The sequence below is a fragment of the Carcharhinus amblyrhynchos genome, chromosome 6 (assembly GCF_965287045.1).
Source record: "Carcharhinus amblyrhynchos chromosome 6, sCarAmb.v2.hapA, whole genome shotgun sequence".
In the NCBI taxonomy this organism is placed as follows: Eukaryota; Metazoa; Chordata; class Chondrichthyes; order Carcharhiniformes; family Carcharhinidae; genus Carcharhinus; species Carcharhinus amblyrhynchos.
Genome location: NC_137329.1, coordinates 30547843 through 30572660, shown reverse-complemented (window position 1 = coordinate 30572660; position 24818 = coordinate 30547843). Strand labels below are relative to the sequence as shown.

Genomic DNA, 24818 nt, shown 5'->3' with positions numbered 1-24818 from the left:
AGGAGGCAGATCTCGTTAAAGAACTGAGATGGATATAGTTGGAATATATCAAATGCTTCCTTCTGTACAAGAAATTCCACAATTCAGTAACACGTACACATTACCTCTTACAGAAGCAAATTGTTCTACTGTATTCTAACTTAAGTACAATACCTTTGACAAATATGCACCTTCATACTATCCTACTTAAATATAGTTAAAGATTAAAAACTAATTTGAACCTGGAGAGAAGCTGGATTTTACTGGTTAAATTACTAATTATTGGATTATTACTATGATTGAATTCATTTTGCATTTTTTCATTGTCTTCGGTCAGTCTTGCAACAGCTATGGAGACTGTAACGACAAGTCCACAGTCAAAAAAAAACTACTTATAATAACATCCGCAGCACAGTCCAATGTGGACTAGGTGAGATGCAAGACAAAGCAGATGAAGTATAAGCCTATACTGACAAAAATGACATGACGTGCTTCTATGAATCTGTCAGGATGGTCTATGATCTTCAACCAGCCAGCTCCTCTCAGCTACTCAGTGTTCTTGTAACACACTCCTCAGGGTGAAGTCTCAGATCCTGGAGAGATGGGCTGAATGTATCAATGACGTCCTCAACAGACCATCCTACATCAATGATGACGATATAAATAGACCGCCCCAGATCAACAGGAACCTTGTCCTAAGCATTCCACCCACACTTCTGGAAACAGAGAAAGATGTAGAGCAATTATCAAGTGGCAAAGACACTGAAGGTGATTGAATTCAGGCTCACAGCTGCTCAGAAAGCTTACCCAGCTCTTCCAGTCCAGTTGTGAGCAAAGAATCCTTCTACAAGACTTTAAAGACACTTCATTGTTCACATCTACAAACGTAAAGATCAGTTTTGGTGACTATCACAGGAGAGATACACAGAAGAGTATCTCTCCTGTCCATTCCTGGAAAGATCCTTGCCAGAATCTTTCTAAACTGGCTCATATTCCATCTTAAGCAGGGTGTACTTCTGGAGAGCCAGTATGGTTTTGGAAGAAGTAGGATAACCATCGACATGGGCCAGAATTCTCCGACCTCGCAAACCCTGTTACCACTGCCAGTGAGAACGGAGAATTTGGCGTTCAGCCAAATCTCCATTCACAACAGCAGGGTCAAATAATCCAAGGTAGGGCAAGGTGAGAGAATGCCGCCCATGTTGTTTGCTGCTTGCCAACTGCAGGAAAGGTGCCATGAACATAATGCTAATCTTTATAACACCTTCACCGACCTCCCAAAGCCTTCAGACTGTCAGCCGTGAAGAGCTCTGGAACGAAACAAGGCTGAATACTGGCACCGGGTCACTTTGGCACCATGTTCTCAGCCACGCTTGCTGACATCTTCCAGGATGAAGACCCAGGCATAGACATCAAGTACCGAACAAGTAGTAAGTTCTTCAACCTGTGACACCTACAGGTCAAGACCTAGATCTTCATTAATAGACTATGTGACTTTCTATTTGCTGATGACTGTGCACTAAGCCCTGGAAGTGAGGTAGGCATGCAGTACATTATGAACATGTTCTCCACATCCTGTGATAACTTTGATCTCACCATCAGCACAAAGAAGACAGAAATCATGCTTCAGGAAAGCTCTAACGAGCCAATAGTGAGAGTAAACGACCAGAAGCTGACCACTGTGGACAAATTCACCCACCTAGGCAACTCTCTCTGTCATGCTACGTTCATATTGATGATGAGACAAAGTAAGAATTGCCAAGGCCAGTGTGTCCATTGAAAGACTGCTATTCAGTACAGAAACATAAAGGAGTAAGCCCAAAAACTAAGCTCAAGGCCAACCAAGCAGTAGTCCTCTCCATTCTTCTCTATGCGAGTGAGAGCTGGATTGTCTACCAGCAACACACAAAGAAAATAAATCGCTTTCTCCTTTGTTGCCTCCGCAAGCTCCTCAAAATCAAATGGCAAGACAAAGTCCCAGACGTAGAGATCCTCAGTAGAACCAGTATGGTCAGCATCTTCACAAATTTATGACAAAAATTGCTCTGGTGGGCTGGACATGTCACCAGGACACCTGACAAGCAACTCCCTGAGTGAATCTTCCACGGTGAACTGTAGAACAGAGCACACTCCTGTGGCAACCAGAAGAAATGTTTCAAGAATACCTTGAAAGCCTCCCTTGGGACCTTAAAATTGAGATTGCATCATTGGGGGATCCTTTTCCAGGATTATTCAGCCTTAAGGAGTGCAATTGCCAAAGGCACATCAGCATATGAAGAGCAAAGGTTAGTGCGCTCAAAACAAGCTCAAGGCACACGAAAACCATGAGAACAGTGCTCCCCATTAGCTGCCAGCCTCATTGTCCTGTCTTTACTGTACTAGAGCCTTTTGTGCTAAGAGAGGCCTCATCCACTACCTTCGCACCTACACATCCCAACGCCTAGATGACAATTGATGTTGGTCTACTTCAATACTGAAGGACAAACAACTCTTCGTAGTAGTAATACTATAAATAGAGTGAATGGAGTCAACAACACTCTGTGGATAGACATAAGACCAAGAGGTGAAAATAACTATTGAATAAAACAGAGTGCAACATCTTCGACAGAGAGTAATGCTGCCAATATATATTCAACAAAAAATGACATCACCACCATATATTCCATATAAAATAATATGGCAACTCTACAATGCATGGAAAGTAATAAAAATGCAATATATTGAATGCAGGATAACACAACAACTATATATTCCATACAGAGTACTGCTGTCATTTTATATACAATACACTACTATCCATTTTATGTTCCACTTCAATCCCTAAGTATTTCTTACTGAATAATACCACTGTTGTGAATACTGCCAGGAAGAATGTAACTGTAATAGATTTAATCTAAAATAAAGCAGCTCCTATATATACTTATATATATCCTATACTTTTCACTGTATATTAATACATGTGACAATAATAAATCAAATCAAATATAGCCATAAGAAATTATAGTGTTGCTACTCGTTGAAACACATTCTGTTAGTTTAATGAATTTTCCTTTCTGGTTAACTGGAAGATAAGCCATGTTTCACGTGAATTCAAAGTCGGAGATGATATTTATCCTCCTCCTGTTTTTTAAATCCACAGCATACTTCGCTGGCACTTAGAGATCATACCTAATAAGTGGCAAAGTGAAGAGTGGGATGTGAAGGTCAGATTCCAAATCAGTTCTGTCTGGTGTTCAAGCCAACAGGAGTTTGATTTTTTTTTATTCATTCGTGGGACATGGGCGTCGCTGGCTGGCCAGCATTTATTGTCCATCCCTAATTGCCCTTGAACTGAGTGCCATTTCAGAGGGCAGTTGAGAGTCAACCACATTGCTGTAAGTTTGGGGTCACAAGTAGGCCAGACCAGATAAGGATGGCATATTTTCTTCCCTAAAGGACATTAGTGAACCAGATGGGTTTTCATGACAATTGACAATGGTTTCATGGTCATCAGTAGATTCTTAATTCCTGATATTTTTCGTATTGAATTCAAATTCCACCATTTGCTCTGACGGGATTCGAACCCATGTCCTCAGAACATTAGCTGAGTTTCTGGATAATAGCAGACAATCCCCTCATTAGGGACTGCATTTTACGACATGGCTGACTGCTCATACCCACTCATCCTGCAGCAAAAATACTCTGTTGGTGGGCTGAATTGGTGGAGAGACGGACATCCATCCCGCACTCAGTCCAATCCCTGGGAGCTACCAGTCAATCCGATTGGCCAGCTGCTCCATCATTCTGGGCTGGGCCAGAGCTGAGTAGTGGGTGGTACCGGGACTACAGGAAGAAAGCAAAGAGAAACGAGGCTCCCCTGCAATGGTACATTCTGAGTGTTAGGACAGGGAGATATTCCAGAGCCTCGGGGGGTGGAGGAAGTGGGTGTGGGGCAGAGGTGGGCAGTGGGGTGGGGAGGGGGGAAAACAGGATTGGTGGGTGGTGGTAGTGTTAGTGATGCAGGGGGGTTGGGGTTTCTGTAAGGCAGGTAGTATGGAAGGAAGGGGAGGGTGACAACTTCGGAGGTGGGTGCCGTTGACGCAGGCAGGGCACCCTCCAAATGAGGTGACCCTTCCTTCCTTCCTTCCGCACCACTTTTGTTCAAGCTGGCCTTTGCAAACAGCCCGCAAAATCTTGCCCAAATGCCCACCCCAACCTTGGCATGGCGTGAGAAACTGATATGTAGGTCAATAGGCTTGTTACAAGTCTAAATGACCCCTTCATTATTTATTCACGCATGGCACACAGGCTGCTGATTCTGATGCATCCACCTAGCATATTCTGAGGGTGATCTCAGGGTGAGTAGGAATGTGGGAGGGGCTAACCACCTGAACTATTCTATGTACACCCCAACACCCACTGCCATAAAAAAAACACGCCCAAATTCAGCCACAGGTTTATATTTTTTTTTAAATCAAAACTGTGACATTAACTTTCATTTCAGCACACCACCTCTGCCCCCAGTTTTCAACAATTTAAAATTGTTTAAGTTGAAGCCTACCCAAAAGAATGTGATCCAGTGCGATGAACAAATGGATTCAGCATACCTGTCTAATCATGGTTAACCATGGCAGCACGGTGGTTAGCACTGCTGCCTCACAGCGCCAGGGACCTGGGTTCGATTCCCGGCTCGGGTCACTGTCTGTGTGGAGTCTGCATGTTCTCCCCATGTCGGCAAGGCTTTCCTCAGGGTACTCTGGCTCCCTCCCAAAGATATGCTGGTTAGGTGCATTGGTCATGCTAAAATTCTCCCTCAGGCACACCTGAACAGGTGTTGAAGTGTGGCGGCTAGGGGCATTTTCACAGCAACTTCATTGTAGTGTTAATTAATGTAAGCCTACTTGTGACACTGATAAAAGAACAATGCCAATTCTTATTTTCACAGCACCATGTGTGGTATAATACAAAAGTTTCATCGAATCATTATCGCTGTTTACATTCAGAGGATGAAAGAATCATAACTTACTTCCAAAGGGTTAAGTTCACTCACTCGCTCTAATTTATGTTTTAGAGACCTTAAAAGTCATCCCTAGGTTCAGTGAATCACTTACACTTTCCAGCTGAGAGATCCAGCTTCGATTTACCATGTAGGCCAAAGTTGATATAGGAGCTTAGTGGTTTAATAAGCATTTAAATGTCAAATTAGGTTGTTGCGCCTGCCATAGACCAACATTACTGGCATTTTCTCCGATGCACATTGAGAATTTCAAAATCCAACAGGAACACAAAGTAAGCATCTCTGCACTATAAGTTACTGTTTGCCGAAGGAGATAGACATCAGGTAAGATGTCGCTGAATAGATATCCCACAAAGAGACTCCAAACAAGCCTGTGATTGTATCAGAGACAAGCTGCTAATTGTATTTCAGAAATGTCGCTTGGAATTCAAACTGGATCAGCTTGAATTTTGGTATTTCTCCCATGTTACCGCACACAATGATCATTCTGAGTGATTCTTTATTTTGTTACCTCTGACTTCTCTTGAACACGCTGATTCATGCAAGGGGGCCAGTCCCCATAGTGGTAGCTATGCTCTGATACCTCACCCAAAGGATCTTTCACCCTTTGTGAGCGGAGGCCTTGATTGCCATTGGCATATTCATGCACGAACAACAGTCCAAGGATGTGCAGGTTAGGCAAAATTGACCCCTGGAATCCCAAGATGTGTAGCTTGGGGGGATTGGTGGGGTAAATATGTGGGGTTATGGGTAAGAGGCTCTGTCAATGAGTCAGTGCAAACCTGATAGGCCGAATGGTCTCCTCCTGCACTGTAGGGATTCTATGATTCAATGACGTGCCCTCATCCTTATATTTACTACCAAGGATCAATGAATAGTGATCAGAAACAGGACCTCAATTTGATTATTTACCTTCCTTACCTCAGAGGCACTCAGGATAGTAATATGCCTACCTGGTTGTGATCAGCTGGTCCTGAACAAATTGAGCATGAAACCTGGAACCTTCCTGATCTATATAGCTTTGTTCAACATTGGAAAGTGCACTTAGCAACTCCAAATGCAGAAACAAGAAAGGACTCCAATATTTGGCGTGAACGGTCATTGTTTCAGGGATCCAGTCTTCATGGCCTTTTATACGCAGACACTGATAAGGGTTTGGCCTCTTTCTCCTCAAAATCACTTCTACTCAAGTCCTTGCAAAATAATACGCAGCAGTAAAATCAGCTTCAAGCAGCAGTTGGACTTCATTTGAAGTGGGAGATGGAAAAGAGGAAGTAAAGGGGATGAGCAAGGTATGAAGTTTAAGGAAAAGGGATGAGAGATGGTGCAGGAGAAAAAGAGACAGAAAAGGGAAGGAAAGAAGATGGAGAGAGGAGAGGATAAGGATGGCAGTGTCATCTTGAATGAGGTGTGGGATGAAAAGTATTAAGCTGATGGAGGATCATACTTTGAACTGGGTTGGAGGGAGAAATCTCTAGGTTGAAGAGAGCAGGGAAGGGTAAGAGAAGTCCCAGTATAACCAGAAAGATTGTTGGAGGAGAGTGTATCTGTGAATGAGGTGATGAGGGAAGTGAGATAGCTTTTGGGAAAATGATGTTTTGCTTGGCCTACTGAAAGTTCAGATGATTATTTTTTCAAATAAAATCTATTGAATATTGCTTTATGAATTATTGGAGGAGGAGTCATAAGTTCCCAATCTTAGCTATACTCGTGAGGTGGGAGGTAGGAAGAAGTTAGCCATTTATCTCAGGAAAATGTGTTCAAGAGGCTATCTTACTGGACTAGCCACACTATACCATTCTTTTAAAGCCACTAGTGGTTGCCTTCTTCAGATTGGCCTTTCCCCTACCTCTCTCTCTCCCGCTCTGTTAAGATGTGTAAATTTACACAGACAGGAAGGAACTTGTGAGGAGCAAGTGTTGCTGCATTCATTTCCCAACCTAGATCAAACATCAGGACCAGTTATACTTTATGCACAAGTCAAGACTTAATTATGTCTGGAATTCGCTTCCTTTAAAGTTACATCACAATCAATATAATTTTGTCCGTCACCAAAATAAGTTCCCCACTTCCTGGTAAGATTTGCAAAGAGCTATTGAACAAAATGAGAGGCTGTTGTTTCCAGGGACATTTCATAACTGGCAGTCAATGGCTGTTCCTCTCCCCCCCACCACCCCCACCTCCCATGAGAGGCAGGTGTTGCTGCATTCATTCTCTAATCTAGATTGAAAAAGACCTCATTAACATTAATGTGCATGCTCAGAATCTGAAAGAACAAACTTCCATCCTGCTACTTATTTACTAAAATTGTTTTATGTTTCTCTATATATCAGGTGGCAGGTTAGCTCAGTTGGCTAGATAGTTAACATGTGGTCCAGAATAATACAACTGGTGCAGGTTTGATTCCTGTTCAGCTGAGGTAGACATGGGACCTATCTCCTCACCCTGAGATGGAAGGCAATGGTAAACCATCAGTAACAAAGATTACGAAGGAGAAAAGCTCAGGATGAAGCATCAGCAAATAATTAGCCAAGGACCTGCCTACAGGCAGAAGGCACGTGGAATGGAATGGGATATTCGTTGGCTGTTCAGTTCTTTGGCAGAGCTGCCTTTATCACTTTGGCTCCTCCTCCCATTCTCTCTAGTGCAGAAGACTCAACCACCAGAACCTTTCATAATTTTACTGCTGTAAAGATAACTAAAGCAAAGGTCATTCTACCATAGCACTGACTCATTTTCCAACTGCAATAAAAATTAGAAATCTGCAGAATATTGACTCCACGAATGCATCATTGTTAAAGTTTATTTATTAGTCACAAATGGTCTTGTGCAATGAAGTTACTGTGAAAATTCCCTAGTTGCCACACTCCAGCACCTGTTCAGGTACATGGAGGGAGAATTCATCATGGCACACCTTTTGGAGTGTGGGAGGAAACCGGAGTACCTGGTGGAAACCTACGCAGACACAGGGAGAATATTCAGACTCCACATAGCGATCCAAGATAGGAATTGAACCTGGGTCCCTGGCGCTGTGAGGCAGCATTGCTCATCACCGTGCGACCGTGCCACCCTATCCTCTACCAAATCCATAACTAAGTTTCCCATCAACCTTTCTCCTGACAACTCTAATACAGAAGTTCGAAAATTCAAGTTTTCCTCACAGGAACACTGGCAGTTATGTAACAAATTCTAATTCTCTTCAATAACTATTCTCTCACTATCAAGCCCAGTTCAGTCCAAAGCATGAATACAGCGCCCATGACTGGAGAAGCTGTCTGAGTCTTTCTTGCTTTTTAAGACAGGGCTATGGGAATATACTCATCATCTCTTGTTTCATTCTCCCACCTCCAACTTCCAGCATCTCCCTCCATTCAAAATCTTTCCTCTTGTTGTCATTTATGCATTCTTCTTTGCCTGTTACAAACTTTTTAAAATTGTTCCTCCTAAGCTCCAAAAACTCCAACTGCCTCTTACCTTCACCCTCACAATTCAAATAAAGATTCATCATGTTATCACCTGCTCCATCTTATTCTTTCTCGGGTACTCAAAGCTGTGAAAATCTTCACTTTACTAAATCTTCCCTTTGTTCCCCATTGACAGGTTTTGAAAAATCCAAGGTTTTGTTATCATCCGAGCACCATTTCCTTCAGCATACTTCTCTGCCCCTACCTCAGGCCATTGCCGTTGGGAAGCTTAGCCATGCTTTGGTCACCTCTAGACTTGATTTCTCCAACGTCCTCTTTGCTGACCTTCAATTCTCCACCCTCCATAAGAAAGAAAGAGAAAAAAAGAACTTGCATTGAGTATGATGTTTATTAAGCCTTCAGGCTGTCCCAAAGCACTTCACAGCTAAAGAATTCCTTCTGAAATATAGTTACAGCTGTGAAATGTAGCAGTCAAGTTGCACACAGCCAGGCCCCATAAACAGCAATGAGTTGAAATGAGTTCAGTGACAAATTCCAACTTGCCCAAAGCTCAGCTGCCTCGATCCTGTACTGCACTAAGCTCTATTGACCCATCACTTAATCCTCAATAATCTACATTGGCTCCGTCTTCAACACATTAACATCAATTTTAACTTAGAATGTGTGTGCAATGTGAGCAGGCTGGCACAGATGACTTGAACTAACCCTCTCAAAGGCCCTCTCATGGGCCCTCTCCTCAGGCATGGGGGTTTAAAAGCAAGATTACTTACTGCCTCTGCAATTTTCAAATCCCTTATAGCTACAGCCCACTTTATTTCCACAACCTCCATCAGTTGTATAGTCTGCCCTCCTTGTACTAACCCAACAGCACCCTCATCTGCCCCCAGACACCAACCAGGCTCCTCAATCCTTTGACTCAAACTTCTCATGCGCCTCATCCTCCATTGGTCATCAGCATCTGGCCTCACTCTCTGAAACTCACTCTGTAAATCTTTCCATCTTTCCACTCTTCTATCCACGTTTGAAAAGTTTCTCAAAGCCCATCTTTTCGAACCAGCTTATCTGGGTTTCTTGACTCATGGTCCTTACCATTTTCAATATTGTTCTTTTGTTCTCCTTCCTCATAAAGTGGCATAGGACATTTTCCACATTGAAACTTTGCCAAATCAATGTTGTTGTTAGTAGTTATCTTATCTCTGCTAGGCCTTCCAGCCTTACTGTCCTTCACCCAGTGTTCACAATAAAACTGTACACGTTAGTCTAATTTATTTCTGTTCTAAGGACAGATTTTTTGTTCACAGATTTGCTATCAAAGCTCAGAAACTAAATTTCCTCTGAATTTGCAACCATTAGAGTGATTTTTGCATTCATCATGTACTGTGACAATCTATGTTCCTTCATGGGAATTCACCTAGGAATTTCCACCTAAAATCACAAAAACATGGGGAAATGGAGATATATTCACCAGGTCAAGATGACTTAGAAGCCCTTTAAAATGTCAGGTGGGGCCCAATTCTGAGATTCTCAATCCGTATCCAGGATTTCCAATTTTTAAGAAGGTTGTAAGGCCGCATTCTACACTCCTGATTTGGATGGCTCCATTGCAGTTATAGGCATGTCCTATTCCTCCACAAGTTTCATGGAGTCAGGCGAGCTCTTCCAGGAGTTATGATTCACAGCCCTTCAAGAGGTATCATGAAGCATAGCCTGCATGAGGGAACTTTTTGAAAGTCAAGTTCAAAAGGCTCTCCACATATCCCCCATGCAGAGGTATGTTTCGCCCAAATAACACAATGGCCACTCATGCCTTCCATCCAAGGTATGCCCCCATAAACAACAAGAATGGCTCCTCATACTTCCTATGCCAAGGATACCCCCCAACCCCTATAGTCCCTCTCTCCCGCATGCTAACGTGTGTCCCCTACAATTCCCTCTCATCCTTCTTGCTCCAGAATGCCAAGTTATGGTATTTCCATGCCCATTCACCCACTATTTATTGCACAGAAAAATTGAAAGCTGTACTGACAGTAGCATTTCTTTAAAAAAAATTAGCAAACCTGTCATTCATTGCTAACTTTCCACTTTCCTCTTTCTAACTACAGTTCAATGAAACTGTCAATCATCCAAGCCCTTTAAAATATCAATAGCAGAAACTGAATGCACTTGAAACCCTTTTGGCTTGAGTAAATAGACATTGTGCAATTGACAGCATAGATCAGAGAGCTAGAACTATCAATCAAGCAATTGATTCTTGCGATTCAGCTGTTTTAGTACTCTAATGATTGTCTGAACTCTCAGTGAAGCCTCATCATGTATTCCTGGCTAAGATCCCAGACATCTATTAGAATGCCCCAAAGGTAAATATTGTTTGATTGGCAGCTCTGGCTCTCCTTTTTCTTCTGTCAATTGCACAATGTTTATTTATACTAGTTAAAGAGGCTTCAAATGCTTTCAGCTTCTGTTATTAATACTGTAAAGAATCTGGATGATTGATACTTCTATTGGACAGTAGTATGAAAGAATTGTTTCTAAAAAGTGGCAAATGATCAATAAATGACTTTTTTAAACACATCTTACTGTCACTATAGTATTCATTGTTTCTGTGCAATGTGCTGTGGGTGAATGTGCAGAGAAAGACCTTGGTGTGGCATCATGAGGGGTTATTTGGAAATAGGTAGAAAACATAAGGTGGAATGGATGTGGGTGTGGAAGAATGTGGGGTTGAGGGCTGGAGGACGCTTTCCATTTTTATTATAGCAGGAACAAAATTCCACAGCACTGAGGTGGGTTTTTTAAATGACCATCTCTGCACTGGTCAGTCCCTGCAACAGCGTCCATGTTCTTTCTTTGGGTCAATTGGCCAAACTTCAGCCTACACCCACACTTCTCCCACAACAAAAACCCTGGTCCTTGCAGGCACTTCCTCCCAAAGCAGAAAGTCCAAGCCAAGAATTTTTCCAACTCCTGTTACCTACTTTGAGAATGAAAATTCAGCCAGGACCTCGTCTGAGTGTTCATTCTTCATGTGTGAGACTTGACAGTTAAAGTCAACAAGTTGTGAGTGGCTGGGTGACACAGCACAGTGAGGAGCTGTGTTGCTGCCTCACAGCTCCAGGGACCTGGGTTCGATACCCAGCTGGGGCTACTGTCTGTGCGGAGTTTGCACACATTCTCCTCGTGTCTGAGTGAGTTTCCTTTGGGTGCTCTGGTTTTCTCCTACACTCCAAAAGATATGCAGGATAGGTTGATTGGCCATGGTAAATTGCCCCTAGTGTCCCGGGATGTGTAGGTTATAGGGATTAGCAGGGTAAATATGTAGGGTGACAGAGATAGGGCCTGACAATGAGCCAAATGGCCTCCTTCTGCACTGTAGGGATTCTGTGATTCAATTAGTTATTCACTTATGGACAAAAGACAACAAAGAACAAACCAGTTTACAGACACTTTGACTGAGATTTTCCTATTGCAGCCCCTAACTTTTCTGGCTGGTCGCAGTGGGAGATGCGCATTTGCGGTCTTGAACAGGGATTTGCGCTTGCACTGGGAATGCAGGTGCATTCTCCCAGCGCCAACAAGCAGTCACTGGCTAGACTACCCTGGATTGTGGCGGGAAGGCAGGAATCTCTCACCCCACCAGGAGTACTTCATTCCGGGGGGTTCCGACTAGCTCTCCCCACATTCAGGGAACAAGCAGGAGACCCTACTGGAATGAAGGGGGGACAATTAGGGCCCCCAAGGGGTCAGGCAGTGGTGCATGGGTACTCTGGCAGTGCCAGCCTATGCCTTCTGGTATTGCCTAAGGGGAAAAGGGCCCATGCCCGGGGGCACCTTGGCACTGCCCATCAGGCATCGGGCAGTGCCAAGGGGGCTTGGCCTACTGTGCGTGGAGCCTAGGTGCAATTGTTGGGGGTGGGGGTCCCACTGCCATTCTGCATTGGGATCAGTCTGGGATGGAGGGAGGGCAGCGATTGATATGGGGGCATTGCCACTGCTGGGGGTGGCGTTTGGGCATCGGGGTGCTCCGGGACAGGGTGAGGTCACTACTGGCCCAGGAATTGTTGTGGGAGCCATGATCAGGCCGTGGGGAGGGGCTGGAGGGGCAACATTGTTGTTGTCCCAGGCTGTCCAGCAATCAGTCTGACCAGCAAATGGGAGTTTGACAGTTTGGGGCCAGTGCGGATGAGCAGAGCTCCAGAACTTCAAACTCCAACGCGTATAGGCCCCACCCCCGGGTTTTTAATGATATTTATGACTAAGAATTCTTCAGTTTACAGAATGCGGAGATTTAGATAAGAAGCTGAACTATTAGAACAGTCAGGAATTAGAAAAGTTTTCCTGCCGATTCAGCACTTTTAGGAGAATATGTCCCTTTCTTGCAGAATTCACCAAATAAAAAAAGGAGGGGAAACCCATGACTCATTTTTCTCCTCATGACTCAAAGACATGAAATGATTTTAACCCCGAAGGATGCAGCTAACTCAGCACTAGTCAGGGACATTTCCACTCTGAATGTTCATTTACCAATTAACACTTGGAACTGATAGAAATCAGTATGCCAATCTATAGTGGGGTGTGTGCACGTGTGTGTGTGTGTGTGTGTGCACGCACGCACGTGTGTACGTGTGTGCACACATATGTATGTTTGCATATGTGTGTGTTTGAACACACACATCTGTGCATATATCTATGTGCATATGTACAACGAGGGGTGTGCATCAAATCCACATCTTCAGTTCTGATATTCATCTATACCTGTAATGTTAACTTGTTTAGTCTGTAGATGCTATCTGTCCTGCTGCCTGTTTCCAGCATTTTCTGCTTTGCTTCTGTTTCATATTTAAATATGTGCAGATATTGTCTTTTTTAATTTGTCTTTCTTCACAACCGGAGCTCTGATGTGTTTTGCCATTTACAATGTCTGTTAGATAAGTTTATTTATTAGTGTCACAAGTAGGCTTACATTAACACTGCAATGAAGTTACTGTGAAATTCCCCTAGTCGCCACACTCCGGCGCCTGTTTGGGTACATCGAGGGAGAATTTAGCATGGCCAATGCACCTAACCAGCACGTCTTTTGGAGTGTGGGAGGAAATCGGAGGAAACAAACACAGGCGCCGGAGAACACGCAGACTCCACACAGATAATGATCTAAGCTGGGAATCGAACCTGGATCCCTGGCGCTGTGAGGCAACAGTGCTAACCATCTATATTGAAGCCTCAATATTGAGTTGTTAACAAGGTTGCTCAACCTCTGCTGCTGTACTCTTAGACACCTCGGCTGGAACACTACGGCTGTTCATGCTGGCAGGATGTTCAGGCCCTGCCGCTGGTGCAACACTCTTACGGGTTTCCCAGTGGTGAGGGGCGCATTCAATGGGAAACCCCACTGATAACAACGGGATCATGAAGATCCCAACGCCAGAAAATGGCAGGCTGCCTCCCGTTGCCACAAAACATGCAGTGGGTTGCTTGGTAAATCCCATTTCTGAACTTAGGATCCCTCCAATTAATTCAGTAAAAGTAACACTATGAGATCTGTGCAGTACAGTTAAGTTCAACAAACAGTTCCAGAAGATGTTTTTGGTTCGCCCACTATGATGGAAAGTTATCTGATAAGCATGGCCTTTGCAGACAGATGTCACAAAGGTTAATAGATGTATCAAATTGATGAAAACTGTAAAACTAGTTGCTTAAGTGTGTGTTATATCGATTCTGCCTCTATGTGACATATGACATTATCATGTAGCCCTTTAATGTCTTTTAAACAAACAATAAAAGGTCTGATTTTAATGAAAAACTGAACCAGTGCCACTGTCCTGGAAAAAGAGTATTTAACATTGACTCTATAGAGTAAATCACATATTGAAATTGTCAGAGCCACACTGTGACGCAAAGCCCCTTTTCATCACATTTCTCATTGATTATGCACAGTGTAATAGGATTTTTATGCCATATTAAAAGAAAATGTCTTTTTTTTTGATGAAGGGATGTTTTGTGACATTTTCCAATGAAGATGAATTTAAACTGAACTTTGTCAACTGTATTTACTTGTCTTTACCTGAAGTATATAGTATCCAGCACTACAGATAATATGCTGCCCTTCCGAGGAAAATTGCAGAGATCTTAGATTGATCTGATCGGATTCTATTTGCTGTTAACCATCCCCTCACTCTAATAGCAAGAAAAAGAATTCCACTTTGTCGGAGGTCCGGCTGGAAATATCCCGATGATCCCTTCAATTGGCAGCTTTTTCAACAGAATCTAAAAGGCTTATTCCAAGCATCCTTGAAAAGAAATCATATTCAAATAGAAAGCCGCTTCCACTCGATTGTCAGCTGCATGGCTAATATGTCACTGATCTGTAAGAAACAAGGGCCGGGATTATCTGGCCGTTCACATCCCACCATCGCTGTAAACGAGGGCAGAGAATTTGACGCTCAACCTAATCTCTATTCACTGCAGCGGGACAGGTAAATCCTGCCGGTGTGAGTGGCTGGAAAATTCAGCCCAAGGCGTTGAATTTGCTGATTCCAGCTGGGGTGGCAGGAGTGAAGGTTAAAACCAACTTTAAAAAAAAAGAGAAAATTCATGTTCTTATTTACTGTCCTGTAACATACTGGAAAACATAAGAACATAAGAACATAAGAAATAGGAGCAGGAGTAGGCCATCTAGCCCTTCGAGCCTGCCCCGCCATTCAATAAGATCATGGCTGATCTGTCGTGGCTCAGTTCCACATTCCCGCCCTCTCCCCATAACCGTTAATCCCCTCTCTTATCAAAAACCCATCAACCCGCGTCTTAAAAATATTTAGCGAGGCAGCCTCCACCACTTCAACGGGCAGAGAATTCCAGAGATTCACCACCCTTTGAGTGAAGAAGTTCCTCCTCAACTCCGTTCTAAACCACCCCCCCTTTATCTTGAGGCTGTGCCCCCTAGTCCTATTATCCTTTCTGAGCGGGAAGAGTCTCTCCACCTCTATCCTATCCATCCCATTCATCATCTTATACGTCTCAATGAGATCTCCCCTCATTCTTCTAAACTCTAACGAGTACAAGCCTAGTTTATTCAGCCTCTCCTCATAGCTCAACCCCCTCAACTCCGGCATCAGCCTAGTAAACCTCCTCTGCACTCCCTCCAAGGCCAAAATATCCTTGCGTAAGTACGGCGCCCAAAACTGCACACAGTACTCCAGCTGCGGCCTCACCAATGCCCTATACAGCCGCAGCAAGACCTCCCTACTTTTATATTCAATCCCCCTCGCTATAAAGGCCAGCATCCCATTCGCCTTCCTGACCACCTGCTGCACCTGCAAGCTGGGTTTTTGCGACTCATGCACAAGGACCCCAAGGTCCCTCTGCACCGTCGCCTGCTGCAGTTTTTCGCCACGTAAGTGATAATCCTTCCTACCATTATTCCTACCAAAGTGGACCACCTCGCACTTGCCAACATTAAATTCCATTTGCCATTTCCAAAATAAGCATGAATGGATTTTTTGGTTGGGATAGGATCAGACTTGTCTGTTATTTCCCTATTGGACATCGAATTCAACCCTATCGAATAGTTACGGTGGTGGGTACCAAAATGCACCAGTACCTGCATGAAAAAATGGCAGCACAGAAGGTGATGTTGTGGAGATTAGCAAAAGCAACCTTGGTAACAATACAGCATTGAAGAAGTCAAGTAGTTTATTAAAGTTCAATGTCTCCTGATTCAGTAGAAGGAGAATTACATATCATCAGGATGGAATGAACTTGGTATTTATGGGACACATCCATTTTACCTTTCAGTAGCATCACTTTGTTTGGGGGATAGCATTGAACTTATCGATTTGTGACAAAATAATTTGCTATTTCAACAGATATGCTTGCATATTCGGATATAAGACCCAAATTAGCAACACACAGTTCGGCATAACACAGAAGACTTATGCAAACCTCGCAGAGTACTGCCCAAGTCAGTGCATCACATTGATACTGGTGTTGCTTCGGCAACTAATCTGCTGTCCATTTTGATACAGACCATGCGCTGTTCTGGCATCTTTCATTAATTGGACAACACTTCCCAGTTCAGTATAGTTTATGTCATTTATTATCTTTCGAAGGCTATGCATGTATATGGTGAAGAGGGCTAGAGTTCAGCTCCTGCTACTGTTTGGGGCAAGCTTGGTCTGTTGTAGTCAAATATCACTGGCCAAACTCAGGCAGTAGCAGAGAACTCACCATTATTTGTAGGATACTGAAAGAGTTCATTGTGCCATGCTTTGTTACATATATGAAGTGCTCCATGAGTGAATTGCAATAAATATTTGAATATTTGATCACACCCATGAGATAAAGAGAAACAAAACAATCCATCATATGCCGATATGAGGCACTGTTCATAGAATCCTTTCAGGACAGAAGGAGGCCATTCAGCCCATTGAGTCTGCACTAACCCTCCAAAAGAGCATCTTAACATGGCCCATTCCACCCCCCACTCCCTCTCCCCCACCACCCCATCCCTGTAACCCCACACAAACTATGATTGGCAAATGTTACCATTTTACCTCCTCTGTGAAAACATTTAGCCTTGCAGGAGCCAGAAATAAACAAAAATAAGACTAATTGAGAAGAGATTGTGGGGCGGAAACTTAAAGCAATGTATAGGTGCAATGCACAAATGACAGGCATGACTCTTAGAAAGCAGAACTTCTTCAATCATTGAAAAGCAACAGCATTGCAAAGACAAACATAAAAGCAAAATACTGTGGATGCTGGAAATCTGAAATAAAAGCAGAACATGCTGGAAATGGTAAGCACTGCTGCCTCACTGCACCAAGGACCTGAGTTTCATTCCCAGCTTGGGTCACTGTCTGAGCAGAGTCTGCACATTCTTTTCATGTTTGTGTGGTTTCCCTCCAGATGCTCCAGTATCCTCCCACAGTCCAAAAGATGTGCTGGTTACAGTGCGCTGGACCTGCTCAATTCTCCCACAGTGTACCCGAACAGGCACCAAAGTGTGGCGACGGGGGGATTTTCACAGTAACTTTGTCTCAGTGTTAATGTAAGCCTACTTGTGACACTAATAAATAAACTTTAAAACTTTAAACGCTCCACAGATCAGGCAGAATCTGCAGGGAGAGACAGTGTTAATGTTCAGGTCACTTGGTTCTGAAGAAAGGACCTGAAACATCCAATGTTTCACAGTATTCTCCCCTCCATGCATTCTCCCAGACCCTGAACCCAGTCTTCAACCCCTTGCTGGAGTCTGCCAGACTTACACTTAGTGAACCCCTAATCCCCACTCCCCCCACCCCACACCCTTCACCTTCAAACTAGTTCCCGGGCTCCTCGGTGTGGTGGAGTTCCTGCAGCCTCAGCAGTGATCAGAGCTCCTGATGGTGCTGCTGGGATTAAAGAACTACCAAGCATCTGCAGAGGAAGAACGTAACTTTCAGATGGGGCAGAAGACTCACCTAGATCCAATTATTGGCCAATTATTTGCCTAGCAGCTCAGGGTGCGCAGTTACACAGAGGCAGTGGGCCCTGTATTTAAAACTGGGAAAGGAGGCCACTACCTTGGTGTAAAATTGAAACATTCTCTCTGCACAGATGCTGCCTGCTAATTATTTTCAGCATTTTCTGTTTTTATTTCAGATTTCTGGTAAATGCAGCATTTTACTTTTGTAAAAGAGCTGTGTTCTCTCCTGTTATATTTACCTTGTCAAAAACCAGGAGCTAAGATGGCTACATAGGCCCGTGTGACTGAAACATCTCCATCTCCATCTGTAGCGGTGGGACAATGAAGAGGGACGATCTGCGTTCCACTCTTATTCTCACTGGCATTAAAATGCAAGCGCACAAATTTCTTCCTTCACTTTTATTTCCTTCCTCTGCATTTCTTCCCTTCCCCCTTTTAGTTATGAATTTTTGAATTGCTTGTTGCGTTTTTACTTGAAGAGCAAGCAGAGTCGTTTGATCCAGAGATCAAAGTGTTTTAATTCATTGTTGGATGAGGACTTGCAAATTATGTTTAGATTGCTATATAGTGTGTGTCTGTCCAACTTCACATTATATAACGGCCGAGGGTTTCTGCTTTGGGCACGATTGGCCATTTGGATACAAATCACGCTCCAAATTGCTCAAGCTTTTCAAAGTGAGTTGTGCACTCAAGTTCCTGCACGAATTCAGTTGCATATCGTAAAATCTGCCATAAACCAGCACTAATGGATAATGTTTTTGCATGTCATTTTTTTATACTTAAAAACATTTCTTGATACATTGAGGAGCGGTAATCCAATGTAAGTTTAATTAATGCAGCTCAAAATGTGTTTTCCACAAAAAAAAAGTCATTTTAATCAGAGTGGGTGGGATTCTCTGCCCCCCCACCTCCCCTCCACAACCACCTACCCACCTACGCGGCATATTTCTCAGCAACAGGAGGTGACCTGCTGTTGGCAGATGTCAGGATGTTCTGCCCCCACTGCTATCAATGGGATTTCCCATTGAATACATCCTATGCGGCCAAGAAACCTATGGCGGGGTACGCCATTGATGGGATCGGAGGATCCCACCCAATGTCTATCTGGTTCACCACCTATTCTGTGTTGCTGGTAGATCAATATACTCAACAGTGATGCCAAAGTATTTTGGCATTGGGTCATGGGTGAGTGGTCAACCAAAGGACAGTTCGAGTGGTTTTCTGTGCTAGCACATATTGAACCTCCCAATGCCCAGAGAGAAAACACAATCCTCAAATTCCACCACCGACTGACACATAACAAAGACCTCCCTTGACACAGGACTTCAACAAAAAACCCAGGCACTGGTCTGAGTCCCATCTCTCAAACACAAACCTGCTGGTTGACTGTAGTGAAGGTCTCAGATTTCAACCTTCCATGGAAAATCCGCACAACCCTGACCTGCTTGGGGATGGGCCGGGAAGATGTAGCCATTTGCACTGTAAGTGGGACATGGGGAACAGATCAAATTATGACTGTGTCCATCCAAGTCTGACCACAGCCCATCTACTGAACATCTACCCTGAGAGATCCATTTCTGGCAGCATCACAATCATCTGCACTGCTTCAGGTTATGAAGAGATTGTTAACTTCGACATCACATTATAACCACTTCACCAGCCATATGACTGAAAGAAAACAACCTGGGAGCAATCAAGATGTTAATAATTTAAAATTATGTTACTGATACAGCACCAAACAGTTCACTAATTATGTTGATATACTGTCATCAATTTCTTCATGAACTAAAAAAAGTTCTTCAAAGTTGCCTCTTGCCTTGCAATTAAAAGAACAAATAAATTTTAAGAGCCTCCTCAAAGGCCTGCAAAATGTCACAATTATTGGAAACTCTCAATTTGATCGGGGGCGTACCTGGTTTTGTGGGCAAGGCCAACGCAAAAGATAGTGGAAACTCAATTTGTGAAGCTGTAATTCGTTCCTGACACGTCACATCTTTGGAGCTGTTTTGTCCGATTTTGGGTGAATTGAGATGAAAATATTAACGCAACTTCTCAGAAGCTGCTGGTAAGTACATTAGCCATGTGTAACGTTTCTAATTTATGTATGAATACAATATCTTTAAATTAACTTCAAAACTCCACTTCAATAAGCTCAGAAAGGTTGCGGTTTACACACTTGGCTTGTTTTGGTGCAGCAGACATTTCTGAATTTTTTGGGTATAAAAATTGTCATGCTACAGCTGTAGTTAGGTCTCATTTAGAATATTGTGAAAATTCTGGTTGCCACACTAATAGAAGGATGTAGATGCTTTGGAGAGGGTACAGAAAAGTTTTATCAGAATATTGCCTGGCCTGGAGTGTATTAGCTATGAGGAGAGGTTGGATAAACTTGACTTGTTCTCACTGGAACGATAGAGGTTGAGATGTGACCTGATAGTGGCTTACAAGATTATGAATGGCATGGTCAGAGTGGATAGTCAGATGCTCTTTCCTAGGGTAGAAACGTCAAGAACTAGTGGATATAGGTTTAAGATGCATGGGGAGAAGTTTACAAGAGACGGCTCAGACAACCTTGACACAAGGTCTCGGGCACACGGCTGCATTGCAGCTTTCTCACATGGCCTGAGTTCAGAAAGCTGGGTGAGAAAGATGCGACTGCATTTCAGGGTTAGTAACTTGGAGAGAGGGGGTGAATGTCTGGAATGCGCTGCCTGGGGAGGTGGTGAGAGCAGGTCTGATAGCGGCATTTAAGGAGCAACAAGACGAATGCATGAACAGGATGGGAATGGAAGGAAATGGACTCCGTAAGTGCATATGGTTTTAGTTTTGGCAGGCATCATGATTGGCACAGGCTCGGAAGGCTGAAGGGCCTGTTCCTGTGCTGTATATTTCTTTGTTCTTTGATATATGATCAAAGTTTCCTTCCATGCTTTGCTGATGTCTTTCCAGGAGGTGACATCACAACTTGTTGGTTCTGAAAGTGGTATGAGAAAATAGGTATGAGAAGATAAAACCTTCTGAATTCAGAAGCCAGGATTACATTTGATTCATTAAGACAACAACCTTATGTCAGCATAATGAAACCATTGCAAATTTTCTCACTGGATGTTCACACTGAACTGTCAACTCCAGGCAGAGGCACTTACAATCAGATTGCCACTTCTCTTTGAGTTACTAACCCTGAAATGCGGTTGCATCTTTCTCACCCGGCCTTTTGATTCAGGCTATGTGAGAAAGCTGCAACGTAGCCAAGTGCCCGAGTCCTTGTGTCAAGGGTGACTGAGCCAAAGGAAAGGAAGCCACTGCACTTTTTTATTCATAGAATAGAATTCATAGAAACCCTACTGTAGAGAAAGAGGCCATTTGGCCCATCAAGCCTGCATCGACCACAATCCCATCCAGGCTCTACCCCCATATCCCTACATATTTATCCACTAACATCAGGACACTAAAGGCAATTTTTAGCATGGCCAATCCACCTAACCCGCACATCCTTGGACTGTGGGAAGAAACCGGAGCATCCGGAGGAAACCCACGCAGACACGAGGGGAATGTGCAAACTCCACACAGACAGTGACCCAAGCCAGGAATCGAACACAGGTTCCCGGAGCTGTGAAGCAGCAGTGCTAACCATTGTGCTACCATGCTGTCCTATGGGACTAGCTGCTGTAAAGAGGAAAGTTGAAAGGTCCATCCACTTTAAGAGTATTTATTTATTAGTGTCACTGGTATACTTGCATTAACAATGCAATGAAGTTACTGTGAAAATCTCCTCAGCGCCACACTCTGGCACCTGTTCAGGTACGCTGACACTGAGGGAGAATTCAGCATGACCAATGCACGCAACCAGCATGTCTTTCAGACTGTGGGAGGAAACCGGAGCACCCAGAGGAAACTCATGCAAACATGGGGAGAACGTGCAGACTCCGCACAGACAGTCACCCAAGCAAGCAATCAAACCCAGGTCCCTGGCACTGTGAGGCAGCAGTGCTAACCACTGTGCCACTGTGCCATCTTGGAAGTCATGAAGAAGGCGAGTGTGTAATGTAAGTGTGCAGGATTTATTATTTATTCATTTTTATGGGATATGGTGTCTCTGACTGGGTCATAGAAATTTTTATGGGTTATGGGTGTCTCCAACTGGGTCATAGAAATTTTTATGGGATATGGGTGTCTCTGACTGGGTCATAGAAATTTTTATGGGTTATGGGTGTCTCTGACTGGGTCATAGAAATTTTTATGGGATATGGGTGTCTCCAACTGGGTCATAGAAATTTTTATGGGATATGGGTGTCTCTGACTGGGTCATAGAAATTTTTATGGGTTATGGGTGTCTCTGACTGGGTCATAGAAATTTTTATGGGTTATGGGTGTCTCTGGCTGGGTCATTGCCCATCCCTAAAAGCCCTCTATTTTAAAGGGCTTTTCAATGTATTTGAGAAGCAACTACATTGCTGTGGCTCTGAAGTCACATGTAGGCCAGACCAGGTAGGGAAATCCTACTTGGTCTGGTAGATTTTTCTTCCCTAAAGAACATTAGTGAACCAGATGTGTTTTTACGATGTTCACAACGGTTTCATGGTCATCATTAGACTTTTAATTCCAGATTGTTATCAAATTCAAATTTCACCATCTGCTGCAATGGAATTTGAACCTGTGTCCCCAGAGCATTACCCTGGGTCTGTGAATTGCTAGCCCAGTGATACTTCTACTGTGCTACAGCTCCACATTGGACGGGTATGTGCATATGTTGTGGGATGGGGTGTTAAAGGGGAGGATATGTCTTGAGGGTTGCGGGGTGAGGGGGGGGGCATGACAGGCAGATGAGTCCAACAGATGGGGGGTTGATGGTCAGTGGGTGGGGGATTTATCAGTGAGGGGGGGTAGTTGGTTGGGTGGGGGGGATGGGGTGAAAGGTAGTCGGGGATTGTATGGGTAGTCAAAGGTGGGGCGTAGTCGGGAGATGGGAGGAGTAGTCAAGGAGGAGGGTAGTTGAGGAAGGGTTTAGTTGGGGGTGGGGTGCAGTCAGGGTGGGAAGCATAGTCAAGTGGAGAAGATAGTCGGCGAGGGCAGGGTAGTCCGGAGGAAGGGGGGCATTCGAAGAGTGGAGAGGGTAGTCAAGGATTGTGCGGGGATATGGGGGAGTCAAGAGGTCCAATGGGATATTGGGAGTGGGTGAATCCTGTGGGTGTTGCCCAGTAATCAGGGTGGGGAGAGCTGTTGGGGTGTGGAGGGGGAATGTAGTTGGGGATGGAGAGTGCAGGCAGCGGGGTGGGTTAGTTGGGGTTTCCATGGCAAGGTCAGGGAGATGGGGTGAGTCCATGGGGGGGGGTGGTGCAGATGGATCTGCATCTATGAGTTTTACGTCTTAAAACTTTTTCTGGGTAACTATTGCTGTAAGATAGTTGGAAGCATCCGAAATTTAGGTTCTGACTGCCAGGGCAATTTCCCAACAGAAGTTTGAACTTCCCAGGCACTTGCCAACATTTCTTACCTGAGGACCTCTTGAGGGAGTTGGTGGCAGGTTGGGAATGGTGCACAGCACATCTTTGGAGTAATCCCCAGGTACAACGACAGAATTTGAAAATTAATATGTTTTCATAGGATCCATATAGTGCGGGTGGAGGCCATTTGGCCCATTGAATCTGCACCGACTCTCTGACAGAGTATTTTACTCAGACCCTCTCCCCCACCCTATCCCCGTATCTCCACACATTTATCATGGCTAATTCATCTTACTTACACATCTTGCGATACTAGGGGACAATTTATCATAGCCAATCAACCTAACCTACACACCTTTGGATGTTTCACAGTTCCACACTCCACACTGAGTGGCAGGCACCATTCAGTCAATCTTCACTAGTGGCATCCTGCCACCCAACATTGCACTCCTGCTTGCCAGCCAGCTGCGCATTGCCATTGGTTTTGATTAGGCTGGGGAGTTAAAATTGCCCTGGCCTTCTGTTGCAGAGGTCAAGGGGATTTACTGATCTTATGTGTTTTTATTGCTTCTTTAAGCAAAATGACGGTACTTGGAAAGCAAATCAAGTCACAATCAGTAAGTGTTGACATTCAATTATGCTGTACAAATGGCTCAATTGGTAGAATTCTTACTTCTAATTCAGAAGGGCCAGTATTTTTGGCATCTGTACTTGCCAAACTAGAAGTTTCCAGTCATTCATTTTAATGGAAAGTATTGGCCTGTGATCTCAATCTTCTGTCCAAGAATTGACTGCACAATCCTCAATTCTGAGGGAATACTCTATTGCTGAAGTTGATCTTAAATCAAGACTTTGCTTGGCCATGCTACTATTTAAAGAATCACAAGGACTTTACCTCACAGCACCAAGAACCACCACCATCACTTCCCCCCCACCCCCCCCCCCCCCCCCCCCCACCCCCGCGTTCCCCCCAGTCACTGTGTCTGTGTGGATTTCTTTCAGGTGGTCTGGTTTCTTCCCACAGTCCAAAGGTGAGCATGTTAGGTGGTTTCGCCAAGATAAAATGTGCCCCGTGTGGTCATGGCAGTAGGGTGGTGGAGAGGGCCTGGATAAGGTACTCTGTTGGAGAGTCAGTACAGACTTGATGGGCCAAATGGCCTCTTCTACACTGTTGGGATTCTACGTATCCTCAGCATGAAGAGTTATGTTGCTGAAATGAGGACATTTTTCCACTAAACAAGCATATTGAAATTTGAGATTTTTTGGTGGAAAGTTAATGGATACTTATCACAACAAGCACATAGAATATTATGCAGGATGGGATTGTGTGTCATTTACTTTGTAAATCCAGTGAGCTACAGAACCTGAGCAAGGAATAGTCAATTAAGGTTAAAAATGTTCATTTTACAAGTTGTAAGTGATGCATGTGGAGTGGCAGACAGAAGGCATTCATGGTTAAGGAGTAGAGAAGGATCTCTGAATAGAAAAGAATATACTTCCAAATGAGGAGGAAA

General features: G+C 43.9%; 1 protein-coding gene across 10 annotated transcripts in view; it reads right to left on the bottom strand.

Annotated features, from left to right (window-relative positions):
- Nucleotides 1–24818, bottom strand: part of sox6 (SRY-box transcription factor 6) — a 615141-nt gene that overhangs the window by 482454 nt on the left and 107869 nt on the right. For 8 of the 10 annotated variants that reach the window (XM_080190145.1, XM_080190144.1, XM_080190147.1 and 5 more), the window contains exon 2: nucleotides 8645–8739. The exons of the other annotated variants lie outside the window; for them this stretch is intronic. In XM_080190145.1, coding sequence (XP_080046271.1) covers nucleotides 8645–8676 — 32 coding nt within the window. In that variant the 5' untranslated portion in view covers nucleotides 8677–8739. The remainder of the gene's footprint in view (nucleotides 1–8644; nucleotides 8740–24818) is intronic. 10 annotated transcript variants of the gene reach the window in all.